This window comes from Ailuropoda melanoleuca, chromosome 2 (genome assembly GCF_002007445.2).
Source record: "Ailuropoda melanoleuca isolate Jingjing chromosome 2, ASM200744v2, whole genome shotgun sequence".
NCBI classification, from domain to species: Eukaryota; Metazoa; Chordata; class Mammalia; order Carnivora; family Ursidae; genus Ailuropoda; species Ailuropoda melanoleuca.
This window is the reverse complement of record NC_048219.1, coordinates 148,354,625-148,370,185: the sequence shown is the minus strand read 5'-3', so window position 1 is coordinate 148,370,185 and position 15,561 is coordinate 148,354,625. Positions and strand designations below refer to the sequence as shown.

The following is a 15,561-nucleotide window of genomic DNA, read 5'->3' as shown; positions in this document are numbered from 1 at the left end:
GGCATTTAGGCAGCAGAATCCAAGGATGCTCAAGGTCTTCCAAGGAAAACAACAATCCAACCCAAAATGCGAAGGTGGCCCTAATGAGAAACACTGTAAATAGATAAGGAAGGTTGCTTATCTTGTATATTTACATTACAACAGAGTTGATTTTTTAATTCATTTCTTGTGATAAATTAATTTGATTCTGATAAAGGTCTTTGCATTCCACCTTGGTCTATTTTAATTCGGAACTTAAAAACAGACCTGTAGTTCCAATAAAGGTATTTCAGTCATCCTAATGCTAAAACTTACTAATTATCCCTTTACAAGTGATGAAGAGGTGGCTAGGAGAATGTCACATGCTTAAAACAATAGCTTAAATAAGTATTCAGTTTTTGAAACAATTACTAGGACGATGGTTAAGTTGAACATATGTATTTGTATTATTTTTTACCACAAAATATGCCCATGCAATGTTTATACATCTAAAGTTCCCTAAGGCAAAGCAATTTAAGCTGAAGTTTATTTAAAATTAAGAAGGTCTATAAGGATTATAATGACAATATACAGAAGTACTGCAATGGATTGAAACACAACAGATATGACTTATCAATGATTCTAAAAAGGATACTAGGAAACCAACTATTCTTTCGAAAAAGCACTAAAAATAAAACTGGTTAACAGGAAAAAGAATTAAAACACTTACTCTGCCTTCACTAGGTAACCTGCCCAATTGCGTAAACAAATGGAAGATGCAGTCAGTCTCTCTTTAGAGAGCTATTCCAATGGTTGCTAACATCACAAAAAGAAAATCAGATCTTACAAGTCTCCAGATAGAAAAGCACACTACCTATGAGGCAGTCGTGTCAAGAAAAAGAAAGAAAATCAAACCTGAATCTGATCAAGCCTCCTGACCTAACTTCCAAATTTAAAGGAAATACTGAACGCAAACAAAAATATTAAACTATACCATAGGAGTGGGGCGCCTGGGTGGCACAGCAGTTAAGCGTCTGCCTTCGGCTCAGGGCGTGATCCCGGCGTTATGGGATCGAGCCCCACATCAGGCTCCTCTGCTGTGAGCCTTCTTCTTTCTCTCCCACTCCCCCTGCTTGTGTTCCCTCTCTTGCTGGCTGTCTCTATCTCTGTCAAATAAATAAATAAAATCTTAAAAAAAAAAAAAAAAACCTATACCATAGGAGTGCAATAAAGCAAAATCCAGACTCTCAGAAACACCACCCAGTTCTTTCATTAAATTGCAAAAATGGAAAAAAAAGAGAGAGAACTTACAGATTAGAAGAGCTATAAAAGACATACCAACCAATCTCTTTGTCTACTTCATTTGGATACTGATTCAGATAAATTTGGGGAGTGAGGGTTGAGGGGAAATTGTCTAGGACATCCATGAGACATTTGTAAATTTGAACAATTAAGGACCTTAGATTTAAAAAATGTAGATGGGTTAATGACATTGTAGTTAAGTTAAAAAGAGTCCCTATTTTTTGAAAATACACAGCAAAATCTGTCCTTTAAAAATGCAGATGAAATGATGTCTGAGATTTGCTTCGGTGTAATATGTGGGTGAAATGGATGGAATTACAGATGAAACAAGACTGGTCAAGTGTTGGTAACTACTGAAACTGGGTGAAGGCTACATGGGGATTCAACATAATAGTCTGTTTACTTTCATATATATTTCAAATCGTCCATAATAAAAAGTTAATTTAAAAAAACTACGAAACCTCAGCAGGAGAGGAAAGCAATCATTTGCAACATGTTTATTTTAGAGTTTTAAAAAAAGAACAAAATGAATGCTTGGCATAGTCCTCTAATGGATATGGGGATATTAAGCATCTGGGTAAGAAATGTCTTTTAAAATTTTAAACAGACAATGATGTAAATAAAAATAAAATAAAAAAATCTAAAGGTATACTCGTTAAAACTGCCATTGAATTCCACATGGAACATATGCATCTAAGTTCGTGTACAAACCCATCAAATGCCAGATTTTTCCTCATTGTGATAGCAGGTAAATTTACCACAAGCATATATATCACAAATCCAACAAATACTACCAATACCCTTAGAATCAAGTGTGAAACAAAAATAAAACCATAAAGCCAAGGCCTTATGGTACCCCCTATATTTTGTTGTTGCTACTGTTTAAATTGAGAAGACTACAGAAAGCAATAGGAAGCCATAAAAAAACATGTAGCCACAATCTTCTGAGATCGATTCTCTTGGGGACCCTGAATAAATGGATTCTTGACCTACTAAAATTTAATGTGAAAAAATGATCCATTTGTAAAGGACCTATAAGATTGTAAATGGCAAAACGAACTACAAATAACCACCCTCAGAAAGGGAATGAATGTTGTTTATAAAAAGTGAGAGGCATGGATGTAAAGGGAGGATCATCATGATGATTTATAAGTAAAGGAAAATAAAATAAAAAGGTAACAAAATTCATGTTTCCCTAGGCCTTTCATTCAGACCGAAACATGTGGAGCTATACTCCCAAAAGCAATTTCAGACAAGAGATGTCTTTATTTTTCCCCAGACAAGCTAGAAGTTAAACAGAAGGACAAAGTGTATTTGCTCTGGGACAGTGAAGCAGCAAAGAAACTTTGGAAGGGCATAACTGGTCCGAATCCCTCCAAAACAGGCAGACTAAACCACAGACAATGAATGAAGATGGAAATGCCACAACTCCTTTCAGTTTTGTTTGCCGCAAATAACCACTAAATTAATTATAACATACACTCAGGACCAAGAAAAGGACTGAAATTTTTTTTTAAATGTAATGATCCTAGAAATTTGGCCCTCTTGCTATTCTTTTTGAGGTTAATCGCTTCCTACTGACCATCACACCCAAAACAGGTGCTATAAATGAGCTTATATTGTTTACCTACACACCCTTATAAAACCAATGAAATGTCAACAAAGAGTAAAATGTCAAACCTTTAGAATCTAACTTTAAGACTGCCTTTAGACAAAATGCAAGGCACAGATTGATTCATTAAACTCATTAGTTTTATTAATCTAAAACAAACTATATAAACCTAGCAGGTACTCTGAGAACATTCGTAGGTCTGTTTTGCTACATGGACCAGCTTCTTTTCCAAAGAGACTCATAAGAAAAAAGCAAATCCCCATACTACTATCTGGGAATAAATTCACAAATTTCGGAAAAACAGTGATTAAATGAACTATGAAACTATAAAAAACAAGACAAAATTAAGAGGACTCTAACATGAAGCCAAATTTGTTAAAAAGTGAGAGCTAGTGCCAGTATCAAAAAATAGTAAGTGCACATGCTGCTGAGAAATCAACATTCAAATTCTCCTAAAATCCTGTGATGGGGACATTTTTCCATAAAGCTAGGAATTCTTATCTGCAGAGGGATTTTTTCCAACTTCAAAGCAATTCATAAACATGGACTGCTTCACAATACCCCAGAGAAAAAAGCAGAGGTAGATTTAAAGATATTCCTTTGCCCACAGGAAAGCCATACACAAAGAACTACAAGGCAGAGAACAAAGATTTGCCTTTTCCGCTATGATCATACTCAGTCCCTGACCTTCTTTCTTACAGGGGAAGAGAATAAGGCAAGAGAGGTGACAAGTGGGGAATGCTCCCGGCGGGGTGGGGGGGGGCGGTGGGGGGAGCTTAAATGATTATTTTAAAAAAAAAAAAAAAGGTAAGAAAGCCTAGCACCCCGAAGCCAAAGAACGAAACTCTTTTCTTTCTCCAACTCACCAGCTGGACCTTACATGCCAGGTCCTAAAACCCTACAATGAACAGTATTTTTGGACCCTTCAAGAAACTCTAAACAAACAAATGGGAGATATACTTACACTAAGCATGCGCCTACAGACCCATAATCAACTGTTTTTACCAGATGTCTCAAGCAGCAGTGTACAAAAGAAGTGCTTACTTTTATGTCAAAAAGTAAACCTAGATTTTTGCCCCACATCTGTTATATATATGCACTACATATGTGACATTTGGCAATTTTCTCAACTATTCTAAGATTCAGTTTTGAAATCTTAACAAGAATGATTCTTTAGAGGGTTCTTTTGGGAATTAAACAAGTTAGTGTATTCATATGTACTATACTATGGAATCCAGTACAGTGTCAGGCTGCATGCTCAATTATTTCCTCTTTGAAGTAAGAGTGAAAGTCATCTATTCATGGAAGTATATATCCTTTGTGGCAGAAAAACTGATTTCTCACTGAATACCCATATGCTCCCCCACATTCTCCAGCCACCTTGCTGGAAGTTAGTTACAGTTAGCTGAGGCCATGTGATTAATTCAGGTCTTACTTCCAGACCAAAGCACTTAAAAGCTGGCAGATGACCCTCCAACTCTCTTGCGACCCTCCAATTCTCTTGTGTGGACACATGTTTCAAAAGGCAGAGCTACAAGATGCAAGAAGCATAGATACGAGTCCACACGTGGAAGAGCTAGCTACCCAGGAGAGCTCCTGGACCCACAGTGGACTTCATATGAGCAAGAGAAATAAACCTTTGTATGTTTACGGTTATAAGCCTTCTAGGTTGGTTTGTTAACTCAACACAGCAAAATTTAATGTATCCTTTTATTGCCCAATTGTACTCAAATGCTGCAGGACAAAACGCATACATAAAAATGGCAAGTCCGTGTTAAGTATTAAAGGATGTCTTGCTTTTGGTGTAATTCTGTACATTTAGAAAAAAATGGAATGATTAAAAGACAATATTTAGTAACAAAGTGGAAAAGTAATCCAATATACACAACTTAAAAAGAAATGGATATATACAGTTTCACTTTAAGCGGAAAGAATTCTAAAATCAAGAGTTAACTTTTTTTCTAATTAAACATACAAGTCATATAACAACAACAACAAAAGCAATTACCCAAAAACAAAAAGTCAGAAACTGAAAACTGCTATTAGGAAATTGGTAAAAGAAAGGAAAGAAGGGGCACCTGGGTGGTTCAGGCTTCTCCCTTTCCCTCTGCTTGTGTTCCCTTTCTCACTGTGTCTCTCTCTGTCAAATAAATAAAATATTAAAAAAAAAAAAAAGAAAGCAGACCAACTTCCACTCTTTCATATAAGTGGCTGCAGTTCATTGTCATTTTAACACAGGCAGCGCAGGACCACAACTGCTTCTCCACAATTCTGGAATCCCAAAAGCTCTAAAAACGAAAGCTTTTTAAAATAAGTTTGGAGAAAAATAATTTGGCAGCAACACGAAACATGAACTAACCTGAAACTACTTGTAGTCTCTATTTATTCATTTAGTATAAATATTCATACATTTTTGGTGGGGAAATCTTATGTGTTTGAAGATCCCACTGGGGTTGTTACGTAAGACACAGCAAACACATCGTATTCCCTTTCTAAAATCTAAAATTTTCTGTATTCTAAAACACATCTGGCCCCAGGGGTTGGAAATAAAAGATTGTGGACTTAGAACAATAATAGAAGTGAATAATCTCTGTACTGTCTTAATGATGAAAACTTAAAACCAAATCAAGAGCATGGCTTTCTAACCTGTTTGTAATTCAATGTAAAGCTGAATTTTGATGATTTTCCAATGGTATTTCCCCTTAATGCATTGTACTTCAATATTTCTGGTAGAACACAGATACAACAGCCTCAAGGTAGATCATGCAGGGGTATAATTAACTGGTAGAAGACAGAAAAGGAATGAAAATACTGCCGAAAGCATTTCTGGCCTCAATAGACCATAATTTAACAGGTATTCAAGGTACCATTCCTGTGGTTTGACATAAAAAACAACATACACATATGTCAAAAAATATACAGTAAATGTAAACCATAGCATGGGAGTAGTGGGAGGTAGAGCCATGAGCTCTGAGGAAGGTGTAGGAGAATGTACTAGCAGTCATCACTAATAAGATAGGAAAATGGTAAAAAGAAAACTACGCAATAATTCAGGTGGCAAGGTATCAGAGTAAGTATCTACGGCAGGATTTCTCAACCCGAGCACTACTGACATTTTAGTCCAGATGACTCTGTTGCAGAGGGGTTATCCTACACACTGCAGGGCATTTGGCAGCATCGCTGACCTCTACTCACTAAGTATCAGTAGCAACCCGCCTTCCCCCAGTTGAGAAACCAAAAAAGTCTCCAGGCATTGACAACTGTTCCTTAGGGCTTTTGTTTTTTGAGGGAGGTGGAGCTGGTAGGGAGGAGTAGGGAGGCAAAAATCACCCCCAGTTGAGAACCGCTGATCTAGAGGCAAGAGAAAGAATAAAAGTTTAAAGAGACTTTCTTCTCCAGATTCCAATAAAATGCCAAATATACTTCCCTGTCAAAAGCAGTATAGGAAGAAAAAAAAAATCATTTCTATTTCTCTAAATCTACAAGTGGTTTTATCATATGTTTATAATCTCTATTTTGTAAGGAAGATGAGAATGGCAGATCAAGCTCTCCATTCTCAATCTGAATGCCCCTGCACTCAAAGCAAGAAAGATTTGTTGATTTTCTTGTAACTAAACACATCCATCTGTTGTCACAGCAACTCTTTTCAAGGAGGGAGTAAGGTACCAATTGGTTAACTACAGAAAGTGACAAAACAATTGGTAGTAAACACACACAGTTTTCACCTATTTTCTAACTATATTATCTGCTTTGAACATAATAGGTCCCTAATAAAAACGTGACCTTTGGGGGAAAAAATATTGTTTGCAATCATGTCATTCGTTTGGAAAAAGTTTTTAGTCACAACAGCACTGGGTCCTCCTGCTGCGCTGGCACGTACGAGACAAATAATTAGGCTTACTGTAATTATCAATCTCCTTTTGTAATAGAAACAGGAGCTAAATGCCTTTGAATAATCATACTAAAAATCATAACTATGAAAAAAAGTAAAGAATATATGAGTTTTTTTTTTCAGATTTTATTTATTTATGTGAGAGAGAGATCACAGAGGGAGAAGGGAGAAGCAGGCTCTCCACTGAGCAGGGAGCCCAACGTGGGGCTTGATCCCAGGATCCTGGGATCATGACCTGAGCCAAAGGCAGACACTTAACTGACTGAGCCACTGAGGTGCCCCTATACGGGATTTTTAATAGATCTTCTCCAATCCAAAGTCAGTTTTGCCTGGAATTTCTATTCCTGTCAATTTGACAGACTTAAATTTATTTATTAATTTAACAATCCTTCATATGTAAAACACTGCGTAAAATCAAGAGTTACAGAAATATGTAAGAGCATCCTCCTTTCAAAGGAACACTTTCTATTACAGAAGGTAGACAAACAAGTAAATAATTCCAGTATACTGCATCAACATACTATATTATGTATTACAGCTGTGTTGAAGCTCATATAAGCTTAACGAAACATAAATCATCACCTAAAATTATCAGTAATGCCCAAGTCTCAAAAAAAATTCTCATGATTTTTGACAGTCTGTGCAAATGCCAAAATTGAATTAATAAAATAATAAGAACTATCCATCAGTAGATGACCACAGCAGGGTGGTATGGAAAACACCTTTAATCAGAGTAGTTCTACATTTATCTGTTTTAGAAAGTGAGCTTCCAATTAAGATTTAATTTTCATAAAAAGGGAGTTCTAATTTTTTTTTTGAAGAGCTGAAAATAAAAGGACTAGATGACTAAAGAGATGCAATTTCGTTATACAAAAGAGGGTATCCTCCTTCACACAGCACACACTGAGAATATCAACAATAACAACAATCACATGTATAGAAAAGAAAAGGGCAATCTATCTACATATGTGAAGGCTTTAAAATCAAGCACTGTAGGGGCACTGGGGTGTCTCAGTAGGTTAAGCATCCCAATTCGTGATTTCATCTCAGGTCATGATCTCAGGGTTTTGAGCTCCAGCCCCAAGCTGGGCTCTGCCCTGGGCGTGGAGGCTGCTTATTAAGATTCTCTCTCTCCATCTCCCTTTGCTCCCCACCAAAATAAAATAAAATAAAATAAAAATTAAATTAAATTAAATAAAGGGCTATATAAACAACCAAGTTATGTAAATATCACATGTTATTTTGATTATTACCTTTTGATTATTACAAAAAGCTTCCAAAATCACAGACAAGGAAAAAATTGCTATGTTTAGGTAACTAACAAACTATATCAGTTCAGAATCTAAACAGGGTTACTAAAAGGGAAAACATAACTATCACTCTTATTTTAAAATTTTTCATTATAATTTACTGTAGAGAGAGTCAGGGCATTCTCTACTGAATTAAGTATCATTAACCTTATGCATATTCCTTTAAAAAGGAATATACTATTTCTTCATCTTTGCCCAAAGTCCTTAGATTAATTTTCTTTTTTGCTCAAGTTCCAAGGAATTCATTTCCATATATATATATTCCTTTCCATATATATATGTGTGTGTGTGTACATATGTGTGTGTATATGTATATATATACATATATATATGTATATACACACACACAAAATTTTGCTTGATGTGTTCTCAAACAAACAGGCGCTAAACTGCTTAAAATAAAGTATAGTATGATGTTGACCCACTGGAGAAAATGCCAGCAAGAGTGAGGGCATGAGTGGTCACTTTATTGACTCAATTTACACCATTACAAAACTTTAAAACATACTAACTCATTTAATCCTCATAATAACCCTATTGGGGGGGATTATTTTAATCTCCATTTTACATTTAAGAAAACTGAAAGACAGAAATACATCCTAACTGATCTAAAGCAACACAACTAATAAGAGGCAGACTAGGGATTTGAACCCAGACCAATGTTTCCGAAACCTTAATATACACACACAATTCACCTGGGAATCTTGCTGAAATTCAGTTTCTGATTCAGTACTTCTGCAGTAGGGGAAGTGAGATTCTGCATTTCTAACAATCTTACCTGTGAGACAGACACTGCTGATCTGAAGATCACTCTATGAGCAGCAAAGTTCTAGTCTACCCTAGAAAATGGGGGCAAGCGGTAGTAACCCACACGAGGTACAGTTCACCCACAGTTAGACAATGAGAGGCTAATGAGGAAATCAAGAGTTGCCAGCTTCTGGTTTAGAACTTAATTGCTTCTTGTATTAATTTTGTTTTTAAAAGAAGGATGTTAGCAAAATTTACAAATATTATATATACCTTTCAAGTTCTACAAGCACACATATTAGTAATATTGTAATAACTTGACACTACTACATCTCCTTCCAAAAAGGCCTTTCCCACACCCAAAAACTATTTACAAATACCCCTGAATATCTAACTTTAACACAGATTCGATCTCAACATATTGAAGAATAGTTTAACAGTGTATATTTGTGCCTTCTCATATATGGAAAGAATCAGAGGTTAAGTTAAAAATCCAGCAACTTCCTAAATGTTTGCCACTTGTATAAGTGGTTACTGTGAAAGGACAAGGGCACCCTTTGGGAAACAGAGGGAACATAAATGTCTTAATAGCACATTACTCAACAATTCTAGTCAATCACTTTCTCCCAAAACAGGGAAATGCCCATAACACAACTTCCCTTCATTCTCACTGATATATGAACTATTTACGCCATAATTTAGAATACAGTATGTAAACAATATAAATTAAAGCCACTACATAAATATTAAATCCCTATGTTTAGAATTAAGGAACTCCAATACCTAAAAACGTAAATGCCATCAAATCATTGGAAATAACATTTTATCAAACCTTTATACTATCAGGAAAAGAAGTATCATTACTATCAAAATATACTCAAACCTGTTTAAAGCGACACACTTAATTCAACAGTTATGTCTATCCTAAGATCACTCTCGGTGTATACATATTAGACACTGCTATATAATAATAAGGGAATATATAACATAAGAAAAAGGATATTTTATTAATAAAACACAGGAAGGAGGAAGGGATCTAAGAGAATTCTTAGTCTCATCTGAGTAATTTTAGTTTTGCTGAGTCTTTTTGTATTTCAATCAACTTTTTCCTGAATGTACACAGATATACTTTACATTTCTTCCCTGAGGAAGAATTAAATCTGTCACATACTTTGACAAGCTTGTAAAAATTATTTTCAAAACCATAATGGAATTCTGATTAATTAGCTACACATGAAAGTCAAATATCAAAGTCAAAAAAGTATTAGGTTTCATAGATTTCAAACAATAATGAATTCACACATTTTAGAATTTATTAATATAGAATCCCATTTTAAATTATAACATAAATTAATAGATTTAACTGTACAAGCACTGTAAAGCTAAAATTCTCACCCATGCACCTGCGGATTACAAAACACCACAATCTGTCATGTATCTGATATGAAAGTAAAAATACAACACAAATTCAGACTTAGGTGTCAAAATGCTAAAAGGCGTCCACTAAACACTCAATTCCTGCTCAAGGACAAGAACTAGATCATCGTCCACCCCAAAAAATTACTAGACACTTAAAATAAAAGACACAAAAGTATCTGGCTATTTTACACGTCAGGCATATGAAGAAGACCGTCCCCAAACTAGTAAGACACAACTTTTCCCAGTTCCTTGTTAAGACTTAATTTTCTGTTTGTTTTTTCTTTAGTCACATAGCCACAAAGAAATTCAAATATTAAAAGAACTAGAGAACTGAAATATGTAATTTGCAATAGTTTACAATCATCACAAGTTGTGACCAGGGAAAGTATAGATAATGTAGTCCATGTTATTGTTCCTAAGCCCACAGGTCGCTATTTCACTGATCACTCTATGTGAAGCATTACTTCATGGACTGAAATGAAATACAGCATATAAACAGAAAAACAAACAAGTAAAACTTTCTGCGTCCTAGAAACATTCTACTTCCTGTACAAAAATCCTCAGTGACCTTGTGGAACCATTACTGGGTTAAACATGTAAAGCATCCTTCTTCAGCAACTGCAACACTACGCTACTGCTCCAAGGGCATTCAACACATCTACTGGGCTCTCTAGATTTAGGCACATACGCTAGTTTGTGCTATTTGCAAAAGATCAACAGAAACCTTTAAAAATGTTTGACCTTACAAGCAATTTTAAAACATTTAAGAGTTTCGAATTGATAGATCTTTATATCTTCTATAAAGGGAAATATTAGAATATACTCTGCAAGTTAAGTGATCTTTCAGAGAGCAAATTTAACTTGACCTCACTAACCGACTACAGATTTGACACACCAATGAGAAGGCTGGAAGGAATACTTTGATTTATTTATTCTCTAAAGCAACACTGTTCCAACAGAAATGTAATATAAGCCACATACGTAATTTTAAATTTTCTAAAACCACAGTAAAATGGTAAAAAAGTAAAATTTTAAAACATTTTATATAACTCAACATATCCAACATATTATCATTTAAACATGTAATAGATACTTTTAAAAATCAATAAGGTATTTTACATTCTTTTCTTCATACTAAGTTTTCAAAATGCGACATGTATTTTACACTTAGAGCACATCACATTTTGGACAACTAAAGTGGTCAAGAGCCACAAGTGGCTAGTGGATGCAGTACTGGACAGCACAGCTCTTAATCCTTTGAGATCTGACACACCACTACCTGTTTAAAATTAGTTACATTCATGTTTGCCTTTTGAACTGAAATAGGGGATTATAAATATGAGCAAAACAGTTAATTCACTGAATAAATCAGGATCAGATCACCTTATCTAAGAATCTGGTTAATACACACAAGAGGCAATTGAATTAAACCCAACTGTGTCTCAAGTAGACTTCAGAGATAGGTCTGATCATCGCAAGTGAACACAACTTATAGCAAAAATACAGGTAGGACGAGAAAACATTTTCGTAACAAACCATAATGCTGCCTTATATCTAGCCACCACTCTCACTCTTGAGCACATTATCTGTACGCAAATTAACTACAAAGCTGTTTTTACTAAGTCTGATGAATTTTGGAAGCCATACAGTCACTGCTGAAAACAGAACACTATGTAAGACAAACTGAAAAAACGTTTACGAACAAAATTATCACCCAGTTACTTTTAATGCACCTTACACCAACCAACAATTTTAAATTATTCTACATGAGTTTCACTGAAATGAATTCCTCCTACAAATTCATTTACTCCTTTTCATACACATATTTCAAGGACCAAAATTATTAAGAATCTTCCCAAGTAATTAAGACATTTGATTAAAATGTAAATAATTCCAACAATGCATTCACTAGAAAACAACTAAAAGCATTAGCTTAGCACATAAAATTTGTCCTTAAGGCACATTACTGAATAAATCAAACAGAAACTATACTCTTGTTTACTGCATTTACATTTTGTAACACCACATTCAGCAATTTCTAAATTTGGAAGGTCAGTTCAGATTGCACACAAGCAGTAACTTTAAAGCTTAGCAAAATTTTAGAAGTTTCTGCAATGTACTTCTGAATAAACACTCTACAGAAATGTTACAAGAGAACAAAAATCAGCACCATTCACACTAATCTCAGTAAGAAGCACAAAATCAGTATATTCAGAAATCTAAAATGTAGGATACATGCTAAAGAGTATTTTCCCCCAAACTTGTTTAATTCACCTTAGACAATTTTATTTAATCCACTTGCAAAGCCGAAGAGAAGCAAATGTAGCTTCTTCTGCAGCACACATACCCAAAGCCGATACATTAATCTCTGGATATTTTCCCACATTTTGTAATCAAAACAACAAAATTTATTTCTTACCTGCAGTTAGGAGGAGGATCAAGAGTTATTTCAGCTAGCTCCTTCTGAATTCTGTTAGTGAAATGAAAACAGACAAAAAGGATTTGAGATAGTCTACAGAATAACCGGGGAATTACACTGCCCTCTACCACCATGCAGTTAAATGCAAGGCTGGCTCTGCCTTCAGTAATGCTAACATGGCTGCTTCCTCTTTGTTCTCAGAGGCATAACCCAAATCCCTTAACAGAAACTTTGCAGCTTTTTTTCTCACTTGCTACTGTAAATAAGTATGACATTCACACCTGATTTGAGAAATAGTCCTCTACTAGTATTCAATAAAGGATATAAAATCTATTTTAAAACACTTTTTACCAAAGAAATTCTCTTTTCAAGCTTATATGCAAATGAGACAAGAAGGGAGGAGGGAAAGCACTACAATATTTGACAATGACTTCAAGTCACTTTTACAGAGGTAAGAATTAACAAGCTATTACATGAGTACATTAAAAGCTTGACAATATTTTATGTCAAAAAAAGTTTAAAATTTACAAACATCTTTACCAGTGAAAAACTTCTAAAGGACTCTGACATTCTTATTTAACCAATTCTGTTTTCCTTAATTTTAAGTACAGCACTAAAATTGAATAAATTTGGGAGGAAAGAAATAATAAGATATGTAGCCTAGTTAAGGAGGAAAAAGCAGTTCTCTGATTTTATTCGAATTTAAAATGCTTTCAAAACTTAAGATGTGTTTAACACGTTCCTCAACAAGATTACAGCAAATTGAGGAGGACTCTAAATTATTTAAGAGGCTGTTATTTAATAAAATATTCCCAAGTTATTAATACTTGGTTATTGATAGAGGTAAAAGTCCACAGAAAAATAAGATTACTTCTAAATCACTACAGAACACAATATTTGAACAGCTTTTATATCTTCTTTTCCCTTCAGTTGTGATCAGTAAAAATCAACAAAATGTCAATACTGGCTAATGCTATAGACATATTTGATGTATAATTAATAGAATTCATGGATATTCCCCTACTACTACCAATAGAGTCCCCTTTACAATCTTTTTTTTTTGCCATCAAAGATAATATAAATCAACAGGAAACAAATGACCTTTCATATATACCCAACAAAATATGTTTCTTCTGCTGCTGAGTATTAACATGTCAAGTATATCCACAAGTTTCACAGTGAAGAGTCACAAGCACAATGAAAGTTTTCAATAGCCAAGTGCCACCCAAAATTGTAAATGGCTACTTATCGGTTTTATTTGCATTCACAAGAAATATAAGGCATAACCATAAATTAACTACAAAAAAAGTAGTGCCTGGATGCATGACTTAAAGTCGTGTTTGTAAAACTGAAAGCAAATCTGGAGCACAATTTTAAATATGCTTTCAAATATAGCCAAGGCCTTGAATTTACAAATTTTGTAGCAAACAATCATTTCTAATCATTAAGTTTCATGGAGAGGCACTGATCTCTAGAAGTGTCAATTTCAATGAAGAAGAGTATGACTCATGAAAAGGAACATCCTCAATGTACCAGCTAATTTGGGCTCACCAAATTTTCCTTGCCAACTCCTCAAACAATCTGTCAGAATGTTAGTCCAAGCTCTACTCAAGGACACTCTTACTGAAGTTACCAAAGTACAGAGTAAGTTCGCTTAAAAGTACAATTCTATGGAGGTGGCTTATATACCACCTAAAGAATGACAACTCATTCAAGTCCAAATAAAAGTGATCACGAAGTAAATATTTTTGAACCAATGCCACTGATGTACAACCCAAAAAAAAAAAATTGGAAGACAACCTGATAATGTGCTTAATCCTTCCACACATTACCTTTTAGCACTAGTGGATAACTTAGCAGTGGTTTTGCTAGAGAGTTTGGTGTTTTTCTTCTGCTGGGTGGCAGAAGGTTTTCTTTCTTCCTGTTCTTCAGGCTCTGGAGCGGCTGGGTCTCGTTGGTCGGCATCTGAACTACCACTGCTGGTGCTGGGGCTCTCATCATCGGACCTTTGCCTATCACTGGACATCTTGGTGAAGTTATTTCTTGGAAAACTTTTAAAGGGAAAAGGGGGGAAAAGGAAATGTTAAGTCTAAGAAATAAACCAATAGCATTTTCTTCTCTCAATATTCACCTAAAATTGTATTTTAATGAAAAACACTTCAAAGTGTTCACACTTATCTCATCACACAGCAAGGTTACAGGGGGAGGTGATGTGTCTCACAACGCCAGCGTTCAAGGATTTACCGAACTCAAGTTAGAAAACCCACTCACATTTTTTTCCATCCCTTGGACAATCTATCAATTGTCTACTTTCTCAGAAGGCATGAAACAGATTTGCCAGGGAACTTAGGCAACGAGCATTAATAACATATGACACACTGTAAATAACAGATCTCGCTGAAAAATGTTAAAAAGTCACTAATAACGTCTAAATATTTACACACTGACATTGGTCAAAGCTACCAAATTCCCTTTCCGAGAGGAAAACATACCCTGTTAATCGCCCATATGCTTATTTAAGGTGGCGATTCCTCCTCTGTGCACGTAAACCTTTAAATACAACACTTAGGAATTTAAAAATCAACTAACAAGCTGCTCTAGCCGTTTCCACGGCCAGCAGCGAAGATTCATCCGGCCAAGACCGAGCTGCCACCCTGGGAAAAGCAGAATCCAAACTGCACCTTCTGCAAAGCTCCCAATGCCATCAAGGTTCCTCGCTCAATTTTTACATCACGGACCGACATTTTGTCCAAAATAACGAAAAAAAAAAATCAGAGGCAAAACAAACAAACAAAGCCCCAAGAAGTGCAACAAATTTCCGCGCCCGCGGAGGCGAGCCGCGGCCGGCGGCGGCGGCCACGCAGCTCCGCGGCCCTTTGTGGGGAGGGCCGCGCGGGGGGCC

At 35.4% G+C, this 15,561-nt stretch overlaps 1 protein-coding gene across 2 annotated transcripts in view; it reads right to left on the bottom strand.

Moving 5' to 3' along the window:
• Nucleotides 1-15,519, bottom strand: part of UBE2E3 (ubiquitin conjugating enzyme E2 E3) — an 80,640-nt gene extending 65,121 nt beyond the window's left edge. The window contains exons 1-3 of one of the 2 annotated variants that reach the window (XM_034654813.1): nucleotides 15,341-15,519; nucleotides 14,492-14,710; nucleotides 12,660-12,710 (exon numbers count right to left, since the gene is read on the bottom strand). In XM_034654813.1, coding sequence (XP_034510704.1) covers nucleotides 12,660-12,710; nucleotides 14,492-14,685 — 245 coding nt within the window. In that variant the 5' untranslated portion in view covers nucleotides 14,686-14,710; nucleotides 15,341-15,519. The other variant, XM_034654812.1, reaches the window with a different exon arrangement.
• Between the last annotated feature and the right edge of the window lie 42 nt (nucleotides 15,520-15,561).